The sequence below is a fragment of the Hyaena hyaena genome, unplaced genomic scaffold (genome assembly GCF_003009895.1).
Source record: "Hyaena hyaena isolate Hyena2069 unplaced genomic scaffold, ASM300989v1 scaffold_323, whole genome shotgun sequence".
In the NCBI taxonomy this organism is placed as follows: domain Eukaryota; kingdom Metazoa; phylum Chordata; class Mammalia; order Carnivora; family Hyaenidae; genus Hyaena; species Hyaena hyaena.
The window spans coordinates 1,270,099-1,292,133 of record NW_024080956.1 but is presented as its reverse complement, the minus strand read 5'-3'; the positions used below and the strand labels follow the sequence as shown (position 1 = coordinate 1,292,133).

The window sequence follows — 22,035 nt, the reverse complement described above, 5'->3', positions numbered from 1 at the left end:
CAGGGGAGGGGTAGAGTGATAAGGAGAGAGCCTACCAAGCAGGCTGCACCCGACCAGCATAGAGCCCAATGTGGGGCCAAACCCATGAACCATGAGATCATGACTGGAACCAAGGTCAAGAGTCTGAGGCTTAACCACTGAGCCACCCAGGATTCCCTACTTCTTGGTTTCTAAATGCCATTCTTCAGTAAAAGTAACCAGGGTTTCTCGTAAAAATGACTGATTTTAACAGTGGAACAAAGAACAAAATAAGCCTAGAACAGTGTGTTGTGCCAGGAGGAAAAGAAATTAAAAAAAAAAAAAATAGAGACGTGTCAAAAACATCCATCAACCAATTTTAACAAATAGCATAAAACAAATGAATTTAGCTGAGAGCTGAGGGGCATCAATGATTGCTAAAGCAAGACTATGATGAGAAACAAATTAGTTAGGGGTGCCTGGGTGCCTCAGTCGGTTGAGTGTCCAACTTGGGCACAGGTTATGGTCTCATGGTTCATGAGTTCAAACCCTGCATCAGTCTCTGTGCTGACACCTCAGCTCAGAGCATGGAGACTGCTTCGGATTCTGTGTCTCCCTTTCTCTCTGCCCTTCCCCTGATTGCGCTCTCTCTCTCTCTCTCTCTGTCTCTCTTTCTCAAAAATAAATAAATAAACATTATTTTTTTTAAAAAAAATTTAAAAAATTAAATGACAAAAAAATAAGTGGAAATGTTTTTTAAAGTGTCTACCCCCAAATTATTTTTAATGACAACAAAAAATAATCAGAAAAATAATAACATTACAGTTGATACACCTACCAGATCCCACTTTAATTAAGTGATCAAATAGCATCACCAGTAATGAGAAAATTAAACTTGGGTGCTACCAGAAATAGGCAACGAGAAGAACACATAATAACAATTGTAATATTTCTGCCAAAATTGCATAATCAGAATCTAGCATGAGGAAACATTAGACAAGCCCAAGCTGAGGTACCATCTACAAAATAACCAACCTTCAGAGTGTCAAAGCCATGCAAACAAAGGAATGGTTAAGAAAACTTTCTAGATCAAAGGACAGCAAAGATAAATAACAAATAAATGCCATGTCTGCATCTTTTGCCATAAAGGACATTACTAAGGGGTTGCCTGGGTAGCTCAGTCAGGTTAAGCGTCTGACTTGGACACAGGTCATGATCTCACAGTTCGTGGGTTCGAGCCCCACATCCAGCTCTGTGCTGACAGCTTGAAGCCTGGAGACTGCTTCAAAATCTGTCTTCTTCTCTCTCTCCTCAAAAGTTATATCCACAAGTTATCTGAATCTCATGTGTATTTATCGGCCTTAGTTCTCTTCTTTTTTATTCTTTTTTCTTTTAATGTAATTTCATATTCATAGGAAATTTGCAATAGTGCATAGAACTTATTTATTTGAGCCATTTAGAATGAGTTCACATGGTACCAACCTCAGTGTGTATTTACTACAACAACACATTGTCCAACAAAATCTCTATAAAACAGTTAAATTACTGTCTAATCCAAAGACTTCAATCTAATTCTATCTGTCATTCTAGTAATGTCCTCTAATTTTTATTAATGTTTATTTATTTTTGATGGTGAGAGAGAGACAGCGTGAACAGGGGAGGTAAAAAGAGAGAGAGACACAGAATCAGAAACAGGATCCAAGCTCTGACATGTCAGCACAGAGCCCGGTGCGGGGCTCGACTCAGGAACCGTGAGATCATGACCTGAGCTGAAGTAGGACACTTATCTGACTGAGCCACCCAGGGCCCCCCCTTGTAATGTCCTTTATAGCAAAAGATGCAGGCATTACATTTATTTTTAATTTATTTTTACTCTCCTTTAATCTAGAAAGTTTCCCCAATCATTCCTTTGTTTGCATGGCTTTGACACTTGGAAGGCTAGTTATTTTGTGGATGGTACCTCAATTTGGACATGTTACATTTCCTCATACTATATTCTGATTATGCATTTTTGGCAGGAATATTATAATTGTTAGCATTCTTGATAAAAATAATTCAATATTGTGTGTGTGCATATGTAGTTTCACATAAGTTTTTATAAATGGTTTTAAATTTATTAAAGATAATAAAGAAATTCTTAAAAATAATCATCAATCAATAATAATTTTAAATTATTAAAGATAATTTGGGTGGTGGGGCGCCTGAGTGACTTGGTTGGTTAAACATCTGACATCGGCTTGGGTCATAATCTCATGGTTTGTGGGTTCAAGCCCGTATTGGGCTCTGTGCTGACAGCTCAGATCCTGGAACTTGCTTCGGATTCTGTGTCTCCCTCTCTCTCTGCCCCTCCCCTGCTTACAGTCTGTCTCTCTCTCTCTCAAAAATAAAAACTAAATTAATAATAATAATAATAATATGATATTTATTATTTTTTTATTATTTTAAGGGCACCTGGTTGGCTCGGTTGGTTAAGGATCTGACTTTTGACTTTGGCTCAGATCATGATTTTATGGTTTTTGAGTTCAAGCCCTGTATTGGGCTTTGCACTCAGTGCAGAGCCTGCTTGGGATCCTCTGTTTCCCTGTCTTTCTGTCCCTACCCCACCTGTACTCTCTCTCTTTCTCTCTCTCTCTTAAAAATAAATAAAATTTATTTAAAAGTAAAACAGGGTCACCTGGGTGCCTCAGTCAGTTAAGTTTCTGACCTGGGCTCAGGTCATGATCTCATGGTTCATGGGTCTGAGCCCACATCAGGCTCTGTGCTGACAGCTCAAAGCATGGGACCTGCTTCGGATTCTGCGTCTCCCTCTCTCTCTGACCCTGCTCCGTTTGTGCTCTGTCACTCACAAATGAATAACTTAAAAAAACATAAAATACAATAAAATAAAATATTGAAAATTTTTGCGTATTAAATAATCACTTTTAAGACAACTGGTGTTTTCAAATATGGAGGTATAATTTTTACTCTAAAATACAGTAACTTATTTAGACAATTTTTTTTACAAATTTATTTTTTTAATTGCTTTTTTTTTTGAGAGAGAGAGAGAGAGCCAGTGGGAGAGGGGCTGAGAGAGAGGTGGACAGTGTATCCAAAGTAGGCTGCGTGCTGACAGCCGAGAGCCTGATGTGAGGCTCGAACTCAGGTCAGATACTTAACTGACTGAGCCTCCCAGTTGCCCATAGATATCTTCTTTTTAAATCTCTTAGTAAGTATGATGATAGTACTGTTCTTAACAATGAAGATATGTTAATTTACTTAAGTACTTAAGTAGCTTTAACAATGGAGGAATATCTCTACTTACGTAGGATATGGAAGTGTAGTGTAACAGGGTATAGAAATTGGCATACAGACACCACTTGTGTTCATGAGCTGGATATTTCACCTCAATGCCTCCCACTTTATCTCTTCTGGGAAAGAACAGTTTGATAAACTTCTACCAAGAAGACAAAGAGTAATTAGCTAAATTGAATCGTGAGTAGTTATCGACATAATTCTGATAGTAGCTCAGAGAAGTACATGACATAGTATTTATACTTATTTTTAAGGAAGAAAGATACATTTAGAAATTAGAAAACAATATGTAAACATGTAATTTATTATTATTATATCTTTTATGATGATAATTTAGATAATAAAATATTGACTAGACCCAAGGTGTCTTTTGAGGGTCAGGAGGAAGGCAACATTCTTTTCTTGATCTTAATATGATCTTAATCGGCCAACTCCTAGTTTTAACTCCCAGTTTTCTTTTTATATCCTCTCAAATAACATGAAGGAACTTATGTCCATTTTTCAAATAGTTTTTCTAAAATAAAATATATTTAACTACATTTGGATTAAATTAGAAAAGCCCTGAACAAGGTCTTTCTATTAGGCCCTGGTTTCGTATTTATGAGCAAAGATTGATTCAGTTCTCTGTGGTTTATTTCCTATATTTATAAAACTATAATTATATGGAAAATAACAGCTCATATATGTCTTATAATCAATTTTGTCATATTAAATTTTTACCAAAAATTTTTAACCATATGTTTACCATTTATCATATATTTTACCATATATTTATCATTTACCATATATTTTACCATATATTTTTAAGACTTCATGAAATTTTTTCAACTGCACTTCTAGGTGATAATCTTTCTTTCTAAGTAGAAAATGTAATTTCTTTTTTGGTTTAGATACCTATCTTGGGGCAAATTTAAAATGTAGAGCACATTTAAGGTAAATCAAATTACAACTGTAGAGTTAACAATTATTCCTTCCTCACAATTTTCTACTTCCATGAAATTGTGGTATGACAAGGCAGTCTATATATTCCTATGTATATAGTATATTTTTTAAAAATTTTCTCAAGATTTTTAATATAACTTGTAAGCTTTATCAAATGACTCATAATCTTAACTTTTTTCATTCATTTCATCTTTGTTATATTTTACTTTCAACAGTAATCTTTTCATATTAAATCTTAATATGATGAGCTCACATTTGCTTCATTAATGGATATGATTTTTTGGTAAAGCCACCTTCTCCTGGGCACTTTTAAGAGAAGGACTCTGCTGTCAGCTGTCAGGCAACACATCCCAGATTGGGTAGTGGGTGCTTCTGTCTGGAAGGGGGTTTCAGTGCTCCACAGAAGCCATTCCAAGTGCCACTTGATCAGACTTATGTGAAGACTAAGTGAAAAAACTGAATTCAAAGCCCCAGCACAGGTCACATACTTAGTAAATACTCGCTAGCCACTATTATGGCCAAGCTGTAGTTCATATTGATAGTTCATCTTTGGGTAAAAAATCAATGTGTTAAATGCCTCTTTAGATATAATAAATAGATCTAGGAAAAATACGTAGATCTGAACATTGTAGACCAATTCATAGTAAAATTTGATAATGGGATGATGATGACCTCACTTAATTTTGACACTATATTTCTACTAAAGGATACAAAATTTCACTTGATCTTGCCAATTTTTTCCTTCTAGCCTAGATCTTTTTCTCACAAACTGTTTTTAAGTGAGTTCTCCAGTCCTGTGCCCCACAATTGATTTTTATTTTAACCTCAGTCAGGACCCTGTACTTACCCCTGTTAAATCTCATCTTGTCCATTTGGGCTCATCTTTTTAACCTATTGAGAGACCCTGTCAAATCCGATATCTAGCCTTTTTTCCAGGATTGACTTAATTCAAAAATATCAAGAAATGTGACCACAGATGTGACACATCTGTATTTTCACCCAAGTTCTGGAGAAGTCTATTAAGTCATTTCTGAGAATAGAGATCTGCTTACAGATTAACCCGGATCAACTGAATAGAATTCTGTATATATGGAATTATAGTCATTCTACTTGTCCTTGTATTTGGATCATATTTTGTCCAGACCCTTGTTACATAAAACTTGAAAGCAGGTTAAAGTTCATTTGGAAACACACTTTCTTCAATTGGCAGTAAAGCCAGGTTTCTCTTACATGATCAGTTTTATTATCTACTCTGGAAAGTTTACATCAGGCTCCTTTTTCCCCCCAAAACTACGAGGAAAACTTTTGCATGTCTTCAGAAACTATTTTTGGTATCATCTTAATTTTCTAACTCCCATGCTTCTCTAAAAATAAAGGAAATAGGATAGCTAGATCTAATTTTCAAGGAGTCCATGCTTGCATCAATTTTTAATTATTTGTTAATTCACTCACTCAACATATGTATAATGAGTTTCTAGTAAATGTCAAGCACTGTTTCAGACCTTGGCAATCTGAAGATGAGTAATATATGGCCCCTGGTCTTTACATTTAAGTTAGAGTACTTAAGAAAAGGATTGCTGTAGAAGTGCAGGCAGAGAAGGACAAATATCATATGTTTGCACGTATAGGAGGATTAGGAGAAACTTAACAGAGGACCAAGGGGGAGAAAAAGGGGGGAAATGGTGGGGGAAAGGGAGAGAGGCAAACCATGAGAGACTCTTGAAGGCTGACAAAAACTGAGAACTGATGGATGTAGCAGGGAGGGGGAATGGGCATGGAGGAGGGCACTCATGGGGATGAGCACTGGGTGTTATGTGGAAACTAATTTGACAATAAACTATTTGTAAAAACAAAATAAATTAAAAAAAAAAGAAGAAGTGTAGGTTAAATGCTTGGGAACACAGAATGGAATTCTGTTTGGAATTCTTAGGGAAGGCTTCAAACAGGTGTCAACTTCTGAGTTAAGTCTAAAAGACTGGGTAGAAACAGATCCAGTGAAAAGAAAGAGTAAGGGGGCACCTGGGTGGCTCAATCAGTTAAGCATCTGACTTCAGCTCATGTCATGATCTCACAGTTCGTGGGTTCAAGCCCCGTGTTGGGCTCTGTGCTGACAGCTAGCTCAGAGCCTGGAGCCTGCTTGGGATTCTTTGTCTCCCTCTCTCTGACCCTCCCCTGCTCACACTATCTCTTTCTCTCTCTCAGAAATAAATAAAACATTAAAAAAAAAAAAAAAGAAAAGAAAGGGTAAGATAGAAAACATCAAGGTGACTATACAAAGATCCCATGCTGTGACATGGCATGGACTGTAGAGAAAGGGGAACCTGGAGGCTATATTGTATGAGGGGAGCAGTGGTGGTGATGAAAATAGAAAAGTACAGTCAAATTACAGATCTCCTCTAAAACATCTATCATTCTCCTGCATCATGTATATATCAAGGGAAATTTGGAGTTCTTTAGTCATGAAGCAACATGATCCAATTATCTTGATAGCATTATAGACTGATTTCAACATAGCATAGGGTACTGAGCAATTGCCAGTTTTTCTGTTTCTCTAAATAGCCCAAAATATGTACGTATGAACTCAAACATCTTAAGGTATTTGTCACTGTTCCAGAAAGGGGAAATGTAGAATATACATATTCTTTATAGGTATGTACATATACATGTGTGACTCCATATGTATATAACAGGCAGATGGATTGCTTTTCTTTTGTTCTGGTGGGTGTCAGTGTAAAAACAGTAAGCTTTTATTTCCAAAGTAGAAATAATTCTTGCCTTAAGAAAATCATCTTAACTTTATAAATCCTTCTGGCCACTGTATCATTTCTCTGCACCCCTACTCTCCATTAATAAATAAACTTCACAAAAGAATCAAATATATTTGTGCCTAATTATTTTCCTCTCACTCTTCCAGTCAGGTTTTTCCTCTACTTCTCTTATAAAACCCGCTATTTTTAAGGTATCTGTTTACCTTCTCATTCTCAATCAAGTGGTCCATTCTCAATCCTCAGACTTCTTGATCTAGAGGCAGAATACTATCCAGTTGATCACTTCTTTCTCCTTGAAGAATCTCTCCACCGTCCAACATAGTCCAACCAAGAAGATTTTCCTTCTTTACGGGGCTCTGCTTAGTCTCTTTTGCTAGTTATTAGAAATCTCTTTGACCTTCTAAAAGTTACTGTGCCTTGGTTTTTGGATATCTTTTTGTTTTATAAAAATTCATATTCTTGATATGCTAATTCTCACAGATTTAAATACCACCTGTATTCTATAACTTCAATATATATCTTTAGTTTGGATCTTTTCCCTAAATACTATGCTTTTATATCTCACTGTTTAATTCCCTCTCCACTTAGATGTTTTATAAGCAATGCAAATGTCCAGATGTCCAGATATCCAAAACCAGTTTCCTATGTTCACCTCTACATATCTTCCTGTGTCATTCATTCTTCCCTCAGCAAATGCCAACTGTCTCTTTCCGGTTGTTTTGATCAAGAAACATACAGTCATCCTTGAATCTACCTATTTACTCAGGCCCAACCCCTTGAGAACTCCTGTAGATTATACTGGCAAGTAATTTCCAGAGTTTCATTGCTCTCATGAAATCAAACTCTGTTTTCTAGGTTTTTTGTTTTTGTTTTTGGGGGTTTTTTTGTTGTTTATTTTTTTGAGAAAGAGAGAGCATGTGAGCAGGGGAGGGGGCAGAGGAAGAAAGAGAGAATGTTAAGCAAGTTCCACACTCAGCACAGAGCCCAACATGGGGCTCAATCCTATTACCCTGGGAACATGACCTAAACCAAAATCAAGGGTCAGATACTTAACTGGTTGAACCATGCAGGCACCCCTCATTGTTTTTTTATTAGTTTGGTTAGTTGGTTTGCTTTTGCTTTTAATATAGATCATTGCATAAATTCTGAAACTTGCCTTCCTACTTTGGCCTATGTCTGCCTAAAGGAGTTTAAATTAAAAAATCAAGAGGACTTATTCTTTAAAATAAAAAACTGAGCAAACAAAACATAATTCTCTTCTGCTTGAAGCATTTCAGTGGCTTAATATTTTGTCCAGATTTGAAACCAGAGTGATTACGAAGGCCTATCAGGCTTTACAAGGTTTCTTTGTACCCTGCTTCCATTGGCCTCCTCTGACTTTTGTCTCCTTTCTCCACCTTAGCCATGCCCTCTGCGCAGATGGCCCCTCTTATTTAAAAACCCAAGGCATATCTCATCTTTATGCTTACTATTTTATCTTCCTAGCATTTTCATGAGCTGTTTTTTTTTTCTTCGTTAAGCCCTTGGTTAAATATTACTTATTTTAACAAAGGTATTCTTGTTCACCATAATACTCCAACTGTCATGCCCATCCCCACCAACCTTCTCCCTTACCTGCTTAATTATTGACCACAGTAATTATAATAAAAATTAATATATAATTACTTTTATGTAATTACAGTGTAACCACCATAAGAGTAGTGACTGTTGTCTCAGTTTTACCCCAGACATAAACAACTGCGTGGATAATAATAAATTTACATAAATTATTGAATGCATCAGAGATTTATTATGTTTTATTTAATTTGCTTACTGGTAATTGAAATGCTCAGTTAATAATGGGAGATGGGAGTCCATGACTTGTGAGGGTCAACATTTAGGTAATATGGAGGGAAATAATATCCACTCACACCTCAGGAGTAAATGAGCACTTCAATGGAAAATATCAGAGATAAAAATGATATAATTAGGGAGAGATCCTTAGGTTACCTAAGCTTAATTGCCATACTTAAAAGTGTAGGAACAAACAAAATGAAAAACAATTATTCAGAGAGTTAATATAACCACTTGCATGAAGAAAATTTTAAACATGGGTGATCAAATGCGATGAAAAGATTAATAGAATAATGATTTAAAGAACAGCAGATAGACAGTGAAATAAGAAGAAATGGACAGGGTTTCAGATGTGTTGCAGATTTGCTATGATGTTAGATTAAGTTTACAGCTGAAGGAGGAAAAATATATACAAAATCTTACTGGAAAAAGGGTGGCCAATCAGAGCAGAAGCAGGCAGACCCCTCCCAGCATAGTCCCTGAGGGGCATGCATTGATGGTAATGCTGCATATTATGTGGTCTTCCTAAATCCAGAAAGGTCAATCCTTTATGTGACAATTCCCTTAATATTTAGGACTTTTATCAGATGGAGACTGACGTAGAAACCAAGCAGAAAGAAACTTAACATTGAGGGTTGGGTGGTTCTAGAATCATTGGGAAGGCAGAGGAAAGGGAGGATGAAAGAGCCACCAGTGTTCTGGCTTCAAGGTCACAGATTACTGAAGGGCAGTTCAGGGGTCAAGTCTGCAACTGCTAACCAGAGGTCAAGGAGCCTTTCTGCTGAGATATCACAGTGCTGACCTCACAGCCACTCTGCCCCACAAATTGCACAGACAGGCTGTGGAGCAGGGAGTCTGGCTTCTGCCGTCATCCACATCTGCAGGTCCCTTGTCCGGATGTACTTTCTCAGAAAAGCGGAAGTGGCGTTGATGACCCTTCAGCATACTAAACTGCATACTCCTGCATCTCAACCTAGGTGCCTTCATAACACTTAAAACCACACCAGCAAGTGAGTCTGGGAAAGGAATAGTTAGCCTTCCATTTCTTATGATAAAGGGCAGTAGTTTAGATGGTAGAAATAGATGTGATGTGTCAATAGAAAATGTCTAAGACACTTCTATTATCTAGATATAAAGCATATTTCTGGCCAAATATTCGCTTGAGTAAATCCACTTAAGGGAAGGTTGACAAATATCAAACTCTTCCAATTGATCTAAGTTTAGCAATACCACATCCTCATCTGTGGGGAAAGAGCTGAGTCAGTGATGCTGAACCATAGAATGGTCACCAGCTTCCCAGCAATGGAGGAAATCAAATTCCCAGAAGTAAAGATGTCAGGGAAGAAATTAACCTGTTGAAATAGAGTGACAGAGAAACAAAATAAGAGTTTATTGACTGAGGAGAGAGGAGTACTGAAGAAAATTTGTCATGTGGGAATTATAGTTCATGGTAATAGTTGCAAGGAAGACTAAAATCACAAAGAGAAGAAAAGGGAAGAGAAGAGCTATCTGATGCTGTAGTGTTCTGGAGAAGAGAAAAGTTAAAGAAATTCCCTTCAGAAATGGAGTGTTTGGTTTTCGAAAAGAGAAGGGAAGCCTTCCATTATAGGTTCATCTCAGAAGTGATAGGGTACAATTTGAGTGAACTTGCCTGATTACTTATGTTTTTACTCTGTTGAGGTCTATTTATGTTTGTTGATACTTGTGGATGAAGTTGAGGAAGAGAGTGTGAAGAGCTAAAGCACACACACACACACACACACCACACACGCAGACACACACACACACACACACACACACACACACACACTGAATCCTTCTTGTTGCTGTCTTCAACATATTATATCTCGGTTTATCCTGAAGCCTGAGGAAATACTGGTTTGTAATGCCATGGTTCATCTCACTTTAAAGATGTTTCTTTCTTTTAAGTATTGATCGATTTATTTATTTTGGAGAGAGAGAGAGAGTGAGAGAGAGAGAGAGCACAAGCAAGGGAGAGGCAGAGAGAGAGGGAGACAGCGAATTAAAAGCAGGCTTCAGGCTCTGAGCTGTCAGCACAGAGCCCAACACAGGGCTCCGACTGATGTCAGACAGTCAGACGCTTTAACCGACTGAGCCACCCAATGCTTCTAACATTAGAAATGTTTCTAAAACATTTACTCATCCAACATTCCCTATGTACTCACATTATATTCATGAGTTCCATTCATATTCGTTCACTTGAGTATCTTTTAAAATAGAATTTCAGAATTTTGCTTTATAGAGAATAGCTTCACTCTGCCCTGCTTTTTCTGGTAGGCAGAGGAACAAAATATTTGATACATTGTTTTCAAACACCTATGTATATGTATATCAGATTACAGTGCTCTTTTTTTAAAATAAGGCTTTATGTTCTTCCTTTTTTTAAATTTTTTTATTTATTTCTGAGAGAGAGACACATCATGAACAGGGGAGGGTCAGGGAGAGAGGGAGACGCAGAATCTGAAGCAAGCTCCAGGCGCTGAACTAGCTGTCAGCACAGAGACCAACGCGGGGCTCGAATTCACAAACCAGGAGATCATGACCTGACCCGAAGTCGGACGCCCAACTGACTGAGCCACCCAGGGACCCGGCTTCATGTTCTTCTACTTCACTTACTAGTTCCTCTTTATTTAATTCCGTTCTTTTATTTTATCAAAATTAAAGTCAAACTTTTCCAATGTTTCTTGATCTTTTACAAGATAAAATAATCACCAAGGCAGACATTTTAGAAGTTTTTGCTTTTTTTTACTTTGACCAAACTATGACTTTAGGGATATGCATAATATCAAAAAGTTCATCAGTATTATGTATATACTGACAACCTTTTTATAGAAAGGATAAGGGTAAATAGTTTTTGTGAATTTCCAGTGATTCATATCCAGCAACATAACCTCACAACAGCAACTTCAGTGCTGGCATTATTACCTTTTTGTTTATAATGAAACTAAAAGCCAATACATTTAATTTGTGCAGGGTCATCCAGCAATGCCTACAACAAACTGCTAAAGATTGTTTCTGTCCTACTCCTAAGTTAGGGCACCAATGCTTTGCTTTTACACACTGTTCACATTTCTAAGCTGAACCTCAGTGTTAGACCTATTACCTTCCATTTAACTAAAATATTAGTAGGTGTCAGTGGATGCACAATAGAAGGAGTATGGTTATCAGGGAAGGATAACAAAATTACAATGACTAAGTGCTTAGTGTATCTCACGTTCTGTTTTATGATACACATTACTTGATACTTAGAGCAACCTTAGCAGTGGGTATTACTCTAATCTCCAGTGTAGAAAGAAAGATACTGATGGTTGAAAAGACAAGATTTGTCCAAGATTGCAGCTGAGAAGGGTAGCAAAGCAAGACTTTGTATCCGTAGATTCTGATGATCTATATCCAGGCTCTTCATCCAACTCTATATTGGTTCTAGTAGAGGTGAAAAGAATGAATAAAGAAAACATGGTTTGTACAGTTGTTCTATTCATTCACTGATGGGTGACTTTCATTAATTATTGAGATGGAGGGTGCCAAGTGTAGTTTAGAAAAAATATACTAACAATGATGGAAGCTTTGTGTATGGAATTCAAGATCCATAAGCCCCACTTGAAACATTGGACTGTGTTTGATAGCCTTCTACAATATGATCCTCCGTTTGTATAGACCCAGTGAGGTTAGGTAATTCAGGATATTGAAAGCCAGACTAAAAGGTCTAAGCTTCATGTTATAAAGAGGAGGAAGCTTCTGAATACCCAGCTCATGGAAATGACGTGATTAGAGTGGTGCTTTAGAAAGATTGATTTTGAACATTAAGAAATTTTTTTTTAAAAAATGAGGCGCCTGGGTGGCTCAGTCAGTTAAGCGTCGGACTTTGGCTCAGGTCATGATTTCACAGTGCATATGTCCGAGCCCCGCGTCAGGCTCTGTGCAGACAGCTACCTCACAGCCTGCAGCCTGTTTCAGATTCTGTGTCTCCCTCTCTCTCTGACCCTCCCCTGCTCTCTCTCTCTCTCTCTCTCTCTCTCAGAAATAAATAAAACATTAAAAATTTAAAAAAATAAAAAGATTTATTTTGCACTTACACACCACATGGATTGAAATTTGGTGGGATGTCCAATAAGAAAGGAAGCCAAGAACCACTAATGGCATTGCAGTAGAGGCAGATAGGACTTGGGCTTAACAGTGGAAACAGGAAGAAGGAGTTGAACACAAAAATTATGATGTGGGAATGATGGAAATAACTTTGTGACTTATTGTGATGTATATAAGAGATAGACTCAAGAACGAATGTGATTAAAAAACAATTAAGAGAGTGAATAATTAGAGATATTGGGTCTAGGCGTATTAAGCTCTATTCACTTGAATATATTCTGTACTTCTGTATACTATTTTTAATTACTGAAATGTTTAATTCATCATATATTTCTTGGGGACTGAGTACATTCCAGTCCCTTTACTCAGTGGGTATATATATATGAAATAATTTGGTAGTCAGTAAGTGATTGGACATATAAAATCAGAATATAAAATAAAATAAATTAGGAAGATACTAGTTATAAGCATGCTTTTATTTTAGTCAAGTAACAGAAAGAAGAGGCCAAGAAAAAATAAATAAAAATGAAAAACCAAAGTAAGAGTCAACAGGTCTGAAAATAGACTATTTGACTAGAAAAAGATACCTGCTTGGTCATGACCAGGTTTCGGTCATGGTACCTTTATGCTAAGAATAAAGGCCTCTATTTATCTGTAGTTGTATCATATCAAGTGCAGAGCCCAACCAATAGTGCATATCTCTGTGGTCATAGTGAAAACCAAGGACCATGTCCATTCCATATGTGTGGTCAAAGGTGGAGCCCAAGGGCTATCACATCTCCCTCTCCCCACTTCAGTACTTCTTTTTTAATTTTTTTTAAAGTTAATTTACTTGGAGGAAGGGAAAGAGAAAGAGACAGAGACAGAGAGAATCCCAAACACGCTCAGCACTGTCAATGCAGAACCTGATGTAGGTTGTAACTCACAAATCATGAGATTATGACCTGAGCTGAAATCAAGAATCAGGCACTTACCCACCACCCAGGCACCCCAATATCTTTCTTTTTTAAATGTATCCTTAAAATGAAGATTATAATTGCCATTATGTCCAATTCAGGCCTAGTTGACATTAGAGAGTCACAGGTATGGGGTGAAGAATTGTCAGTCTCATAAACAGTCAATGTGATGGTGTGTGTGTGTGTGTGTGTGTGTGTGTGTGTGTTTCCTTTCTGTAAACTTTAGGTCAAACCTACAGATAAAAAGAACCTACAGTTATAATCTAGGGATTAAAGAAACATGAAACTATACTAATGTTTATGTATGGTGACTTTTCATAGGTTATTCAGATAACATACAATTTTTATTTCCAGATAAGATTTTAATAGCAGTATGACTTTGAGAAGAATTGATATTCTACACATTTATTTCCAACTTTGGAGTTATACCATAATTCACTTAAAATAGGATCTCCAAATAATTTACAGTTACTAATTAGAGCTGAAATGGACATAGTTGCATTTCTCTGCAGTATTCACATCCAAAAGGCCAAAAACCTGACCTCCTGGCTTTTGCCCATTATCATTTGTAAGTCATATTTCGATATGATCTACAGTGCTCTCCTTCAGCTTCAGCAAACAAGGGACATTTGACTTTTGACAGCCATTAGAGATTTCTATATGAATGTTTGATTGTATCAGAATAGGAATTTGCATTTACTGTGTTATTTTCAATCATGTTTTTTTGTTTTTATAAAATTATGTTCAGAGATAAAATGGCATATTTAAATATATATTTTATAATGTGCATACATTTTAAGTAAAATTTATGTAAATTTCCAATTTTATGATTATGTCAAATGTTATATTGAAAAGAAAGAGAGACATGGGCTCCTGGCTGGCTCAGTCAGTACAGCATGTGATTATTGACCTTGGGATCTTGAGTTTGAGCCCCACTTGGGTGTAAATATTATTGCACCCAAGGAAAAAAAAGAAAGATAAATTGAGAGACATAAACAGGGATCCCTTCAATGTTTAATGTGACTCTAATTCTTCATGTTTCTGTAGTAGAAGTTTCATCAATTTCCTCAATGAGATTTTTCTCCCTTATTGTCTCCTCTTACCTCCTTAGAATTTTTGAGAATTGTGTATAAATTTTTGTCTGCTAGAAAATGAAATAAAGTTTCCTTCAGGATACTTTATTGAGCTTTAAATAATATGAGTAATGGCTTGATACAAAAACACACACAATAAAGATTTTCTGTTTTTTTAATACAAGGATTACAACTTAAATATTTTAAATAAAGGTTTATTTTAGTTAAATTATACATAAATGAAACTAAAACAGACAGTTGGCATTTTATTTAGTTCATAATGGCATGTGCTCTAAACTTAATACTTTCCCAGAATTATTAATATAATTTTAATGAACAAGAAAAAAATAAATCTCATATTTTCACAAGAGAATTATTTATACTAATAATTCAGTAAAGTCTGTTTCTTCATATAAATATGTTTGTTTGTTTTTTGTTTGTTTGTTTTGTTTATTGAGAGACAGAAACAGAGTGTGGGCAGGGGCGGGGCAGAGAGAAAAGAAGACACAGAATACGAAGCAGGCTTCAGGCCCTGAGCTGCCAGCACTGCCCCATGAGGGGCTCATACCCATGAACGTGAGATCATGACCTGAGCCAAAGTCGGATGGTCAATCATCTGAGCCACCCAGGCGCCCCTAATTTTTCTTATATTTTTCATTGTATCTGCATTCTCTCTGTCTCTCTCTCTGTCTTTCTCTGTCTCTCTGTCTCTCTCTCTCTCTCACACATACACACACAGGAGATTGTTTTCCATGAATGCAAATAAAATCCTAATATTGTATAGAAAAGGTAGAAGTAACATGTCTGCCTCAATCAATTAAATTTGTTATTGAATATTTTAATCTTTATTTGCTGTAGTTATAAAGATTGACTAATGTGTACTTTCTTGTAACTTGAACACATTATTCAGCAGTTTATGCAAGCTTTGTAATTCAAACATAATAAGCAATACAGGGAGAAATTTTCCTTTATTCCTAATTTTCAAAATACCATAAGTTTAAATAATGGTCATCCATATTACCTGGCTTACATTTCCTTTGTTTCTACTCATTCGTAGATGTGCCATCCAGTCCCTATGGAGTGAAGATTATAGAGTTGTCACAGACCACAGCCAAGGTTTCTTTCAACAAGCCAGACTCCCATGGAGGTGTGCCCATTCATCACTATCAAGTGGATGTCAAAGAAGTGGCATCAGAAACCTGGAAAATAGTACGCTCCCATGGAGTTCAAAGTGAGTCAGTGATTTCAAATTGTGTTGGTTAATTCAAGCTGATCTTCAACGTGCTTGTGTGATTGGGTTTTTATTTTTCTTCAATATGTCCTGTTGTTTTTTGTTTGTTTGTTTTTTCTTTTAGTAGACTTTGGAAGACATTTCTACTGCCCTATTCTTCTTGAGAATAACTTTAATAAAGATTGGGAAATTTTTTATCTTTAATGAAGATGGGTTTTAAAACATCTCCAAAGTTCAATATTAGAGGAGAAAAGTTAGTATTTAAAATTTTGGTTGTGGAGAAACAACTGCTGACGTGTCATATTGGATGACTGAATATTCTAAAACATGTGCTTGTTTTTCATTTATTAATAAGACCTCTTCCATAAGAAGGTGTAAAAGTCATACTATAAAATGTAGATATATTATACATTCATTTATGAAAAAATCTATAAAAATTCATCTGTCTGTTAAAATTTATTTCAAAATTATGTTTCAAAAACATGAGCTTTTACTACTAATTATGGCAGGTGGAGCAATAGAATAAGCTAATTCCGAGAAGCTAAAACAATTTACAGCACTTCTGTTCATTTATATAGAATTTCATCATGTTGTGAAAATGTGATATGTTTTCCCATTACAAGAAGAAACTAATGTAGGAAATCATAATAAATTATGAGAGGTGGAGTCTATTGATAGAGATCTAGAACTACAAAAGAATAGTAAGGAAAATGGTGAGGAAATTATAGTGTCGCTCCTCTGCTGGCCCCTGATCCTAATATGTATGGTGTAAGGATTCTGTGAAAAGCATGAGCTGAACTATGAAGAAAAGCATGAACCCTCCTCTGAAGGATTGTTTTAGTGGACCTCGAAGATAGAACAGGTAAAATCATCCTAGTTTCACCTGTGTTGGTACCTGCTTGTTCATTTTTACTCAGAATAATGGGTTTTTGACAGAAGTGCCAGAAATATTAATCTGCCTTCAGTCATTTATCACATACTTCAAATAATGCCCCCTAAACATGTCAGCCCCTATAATTTCCTCTAATGATATGAGGATTTGGGGAGGTAATGATCTTTGTGAAAATGCTATGTGGTTCAGGAGAGAAGATAGTACCCTGAAAGAATGAGGCAGTGAATTCTAGGATTCCAGGGGAAACAACCATTACCCTAGATGCAAGATTAATATTTATAAGAGAGAGAGAACAAGAGAGGGTGAAAAGGGAGAGACAGAAAGAGAAATAAATTATTTCTGACACTATAGAACACGAAAGGTGGGTGCTTGTGAACAACCCTGAAGACAAATAAGGTTAAAGCTGAACGTTAGATAAATTAAACTTGGCAGAGGAGTACCGCCACACCTCTCTCCTCCACCCTAGGGAAGAAGGTTAATAGATTCTCTCAAGACTTCTTACAAGGTTGCAACACCATGAAGAATTCATAATGGCTTTGATCTGACACACTTGTTCATGTTCAAAGACCTGATTTTGTTACTCCATGATCCATCTGTCAAAAGCAGATTTCCATGTTTATAAAAGTGATATATAATAAAGAACATTTATTAATTTACAACAAGAAATCGCTGTCCCAGAAATTAGACATTCAGAGTATATATGATAGGTATATTCTTTACCTGTGAATATTTTATGTAGAAAGAAAACACGTGTCAGAAACCTCTTTGGTGAGTTTCAAGCATCAGTCAGAGACATTACATGAATGACAGTCAATATCCTCCGCCTTGGATAGCTTAAAGCTTGCCAATGAGATCAGAATATCCAAAGTTTTGGTTTCTCTTCTTCTTCTTATGAGAACACTGATTCCTTCATGGGACTCCACCCCCATGACCTCACTAAGCGTAGGGCTTCAACATTGGAATGGAAGGGGGGAAGGGGTGCAATTCAGTTCATGGTTCCTAAATATTCATTCTATTTTGGTCACTCTGTTAAGAACATACAATAAATTAAGTCAATAGATTTTTTACTACAAAATGAAGAATTTGTTCGTATGAATATCCTCTATTTTAGAGAGGTTGAAGCTGAAGGCATTCCATATAAAGTAGAAGACTGAGACTATAAAATTTAGCTTCTTATCTATAAGGTCATATGGATAAATAATAGTGACACTAAAATTCAAGCCCTGACAGGAAATCAGATTCCAAAGCTGGCACTGTTGACTGTTATGCCCCATTTATCCTTTATTCAGTTAAGAACAACAAAAGTGGGGCGCTTGGGAGGCTCAGTCAGTTGAGCATCCGACTCTTGATCTTAGGTTAGGTCATCATCACAGGGTCATGGGATTGAGCCTCACATTGGGATTGGAGCTGAGCATGGAGCCTCCTTGAGATATTCTCTCTCTCTCTCTCTCTCTCTCTCTCTCTCATTCTCTCTCCCTCTCTCCCCCCTCTGACCTTCCCCCACTCAGGTGCTTTCCTTCTCTCTGTCAAAAAAAAAAAAAGTTCTAAAAGTGGAACATAGATTACTTCCCTGTAAAGTATGAGTATAGCTCATATATATATAATTTCAAGTATATTTTTAAAAATTTGTTTAATGTTTATTTTTGAGAGAGAGAGACACACAGTGCAAGAGGGGGAGGAGCAGAGACAGAGATGGAGACACAGAATATGAAGCAGGCTCCAGGCTCGGAGCTGCCAGCACAGAACCCAACATAAGGCTTGAACCCACAAACCAGGAGATCATGACCTGAGCTGAAGTCGGATGCTTAACTGACTGAGCCACCCAGGCACCCCTAAGTATATATAAAATAACATGTGTATGTATATATATATACACACATATATATATACACATATATATATAAATGTTATATGTATGGTATATATACATGTACATGACATACATATATGCGTATACATATATATACATACACACACAAATACACACATATATATAATGTTTAACGTGTGTGTGTGTTTGTTGTAATGTGTTTTAGATAGCTACAGGAAGGACTTAAATAGAGAACTGAGGGAGTAATTTGCCTAAGTTAAATATATCACCGTCATATAGAAGTTTTTTCTTTGTAAATAGTTTTAATTTTTTCTTAGGCTGGTTTTGTGATATCTACTTTAATTTGGTGTTTTGAGGTTTAAATTACATATGTCTTCATGTGGAGTTCTGTATTTGTTCTGTCTGAGATTCATTATGGTCCTCAATCTGAAGATTGGTGTCTTTCATCCATTCTGGAAAATCCATTACCTTTTTGAATAGGAATATTTTCTCTCCCCTCATATTCTGTATTCTGTTATTCTGAAAATCTAAGTTATATGCTAAACTTGTTATTTTAGAAGTTAGAATATCGTATCTCTGTACCTATGTTTTGTTGTTTTATTATTTTACCATGTTATTATTCATTTCTGCCTACTATTTCACTAATCCTTTGTTCACTTATGTTTAAGCTACCATTAAACCTATTAAGGTTTTAAATTAACAATCACATTAATTTTTTTTTATTTTTTTATATTATTTTTGATAGAGAGACAGAGCATAAGTGGCAGAGGGGCAGAGAGAGAGGGAGACACGGACTCCAAAGCACGCTCCAGGCTCCAAGCTGCCCGCACAGAGCCCGACATGGGGCTCAATCTCACAGACTGTGAGATCATGACCTGAACCAAAGTCAGACACCCACCCAACCAAGCCACCCAGGCCCCCCAATAGTTACATTTTTTATTTATATATATTACATTAGATGATTGTATGTTTCTGCAGTATCTCACTCATGGTGTCTTGTTTAGTGGTATATTTTATGATTTTAAATTGCGATCTCATATTTTGCTAATCTTATTGGAACCATGCAAGGCCTGGGGTTTGGGTGCATTCTTCCACAGAAATATTTCTTTGCTTTGGATAGTTGCTCTGAAACTTTACAAAGATGGAAGCACTAGAACACCTTAAGTTAATTTCTTGATTCGAGTGCCCCTGCACTATGAGAGCAGATTTGCAGTTACTAATTTCCAAAGAAGTATTTATCCCACCTCTTTGCTAAATGGGATTTGGTTCAAAGCCAAGCCAAACAAATTTTCTTTAGCCCACACTTACTTTTTTCCAAGAACTTTGACAATCCTGGCTCCATGCAGGGGCCCAAGCCTCAAACCTCCCTCTTCTTTCCTCCATGAGGACATTGGAACCCACTCTTGTGTACTACCGATCTGTGCAATCGCTCTCATTGCCCGAGTCCCAGCTGATATTTCAACAGGACTGCAGTTCTTCACACAACAACAATTACGTGGCAGCTCCTCCAGCTGCAGTCTCCCCACCCACATCATTTTTCATATTTCAGAGTTTGCCTTCCTTTTCTGTTGTTTAACATGTACACCTAAAAAGATTTTTAAAAACAGGATGCATTATTTTAAGCATATTTAAAGGACTTGTTCTCCTGGCTGTATGTGTGACCATATTGTTGAAATTCTGACAACGTTTTTTAAAGCACATGCATAGTTTTGAATAGTGGAGAAATGCTTCTTTTGTGCCTTTGTTGTGTAGCTTGGGCTAATCGTTTTAAAGTTTGAGAAAGTTTTGTAAGCATAATTATAGTCATTGCCTTTGAGGCATTTGTTAGAAGATACATTTAGATTTATCTGTGAAAAGACGGGTACTATAGTCAAGAACATTTCAGCTACTACTTTGTATCCTCAGCGTCGTTTTATTTATTTCTTTTAATTTACATGAGTTTAGTTGATGTTCAGTTATTTTTCCTGGTTCATAAATATCTATGATTCATTATATATTACTCATGTATCTCCTTCTACCTTAAAATAAATATCAGCTCTTGCTTGATTGTGTGGCATAAGCAAGGAAATGTTAGCCAAAAAAAAAAAAAAAAAAAAATCTGTTAGTAGATTCTGATTCTAAATAACTTATTAATTAACTTCCTTTGAATTTCACCTGCTTACTCTGCACCTGGTCCTAGGTTTAGGGTACAGTTGCGGTCTAGATCAATTATTACATTCTTCAAGGTTTAGCTGAAGCCTTACTGATCATCCCAATCACCGATGTGACCCAAAACTAAATTTCAAAACATGAATTGTGAACAAATCTGATAACAACTTGAACTATTTAAACTTCAAATGGAAGTCATTTTGACATTTAATTTTGAGTGAAAAATGTGTATCACAGGTGTAGCAAGATTTTTTCGGATTGGGAGGGTTACATGACATTTCCATTACCCTGTCATTTAACACTTTGTAAGCATGTTCTGTATACCTCATTGGGCACAAATGAAGAGAAGATAATAATCTTGCAAAACAGGTACTCATTTTAGAGTATTCAAAACAAAAATGAAAAATTAACATTTTAATATATCAAGTTCTTTTTATCAGAGCATAAAACAATTCTCTCAAATAGCATAATCTATCTCTTTTTAATCTGTGAAATGTTTAGCCAGGTAGGATCACACATAAACATCCTTTCAATTTCAACCAAGATTATTATATGTTCTGCTTTATTTAGATCTAAGGTTGTAGTAGAATTTCTCTTTGTTCCTGAAAATAATAAGGGAGATAATTTTTATTTGAAAATAGTAGCATTTTGTAAATGGAGCATTCATTGGAGACTTACCCAAATTCTTGCCATTTTTACTAATCGAAGACTAATAACTAACTACAATTTAGAAATAAGTTCACAATTGGACTTTATAGTTTTTTCATTGCATAATTTCACTAAACCTTCAATATTGCTTTGCAGGATGCAACTGCAGTATGTATATTTTAATCTATTGATGGTAATTTTAACCTTATAGCATTTAGTTTATAAACATTGTGATTAAGCTTATGATCGTATGATGCCAAACTTTTTTATCCGGATTTTAAGTTTAGCAAAAGTTCTATTTTAATTAAAACCCAAGAAAAAAATCAGTTAATATGGTAGAGAAATCTTTGTTCAGCT

General features: G+C 36.0%; 1 protein-coding gene across 3 annotated transcripts in view; it reads left to right on the top strand.

The window, feature by feature from the left end:
- Positions 1-22,035, top strand: part of NCAM2 (neural cell adhesion molecule 2) — a 505,403-nt gene that overhangs the window by 410,401 nt on the left and 72,967 nt on the right. For all 3 annotated transcript variants that reach the window (XM_039248946.1, XM_039248948.1, XM_039248947.1), the window contains one exon: positions 15,986-16,159. In XM_039248946.1, coding sequence (XP_039104877.1) covers positions 15,986-16,159 — 174 coding nt within the window. The remainder of the gene's footprint in view (positions 1-15,985; positions 16,160-22,035) is intronic.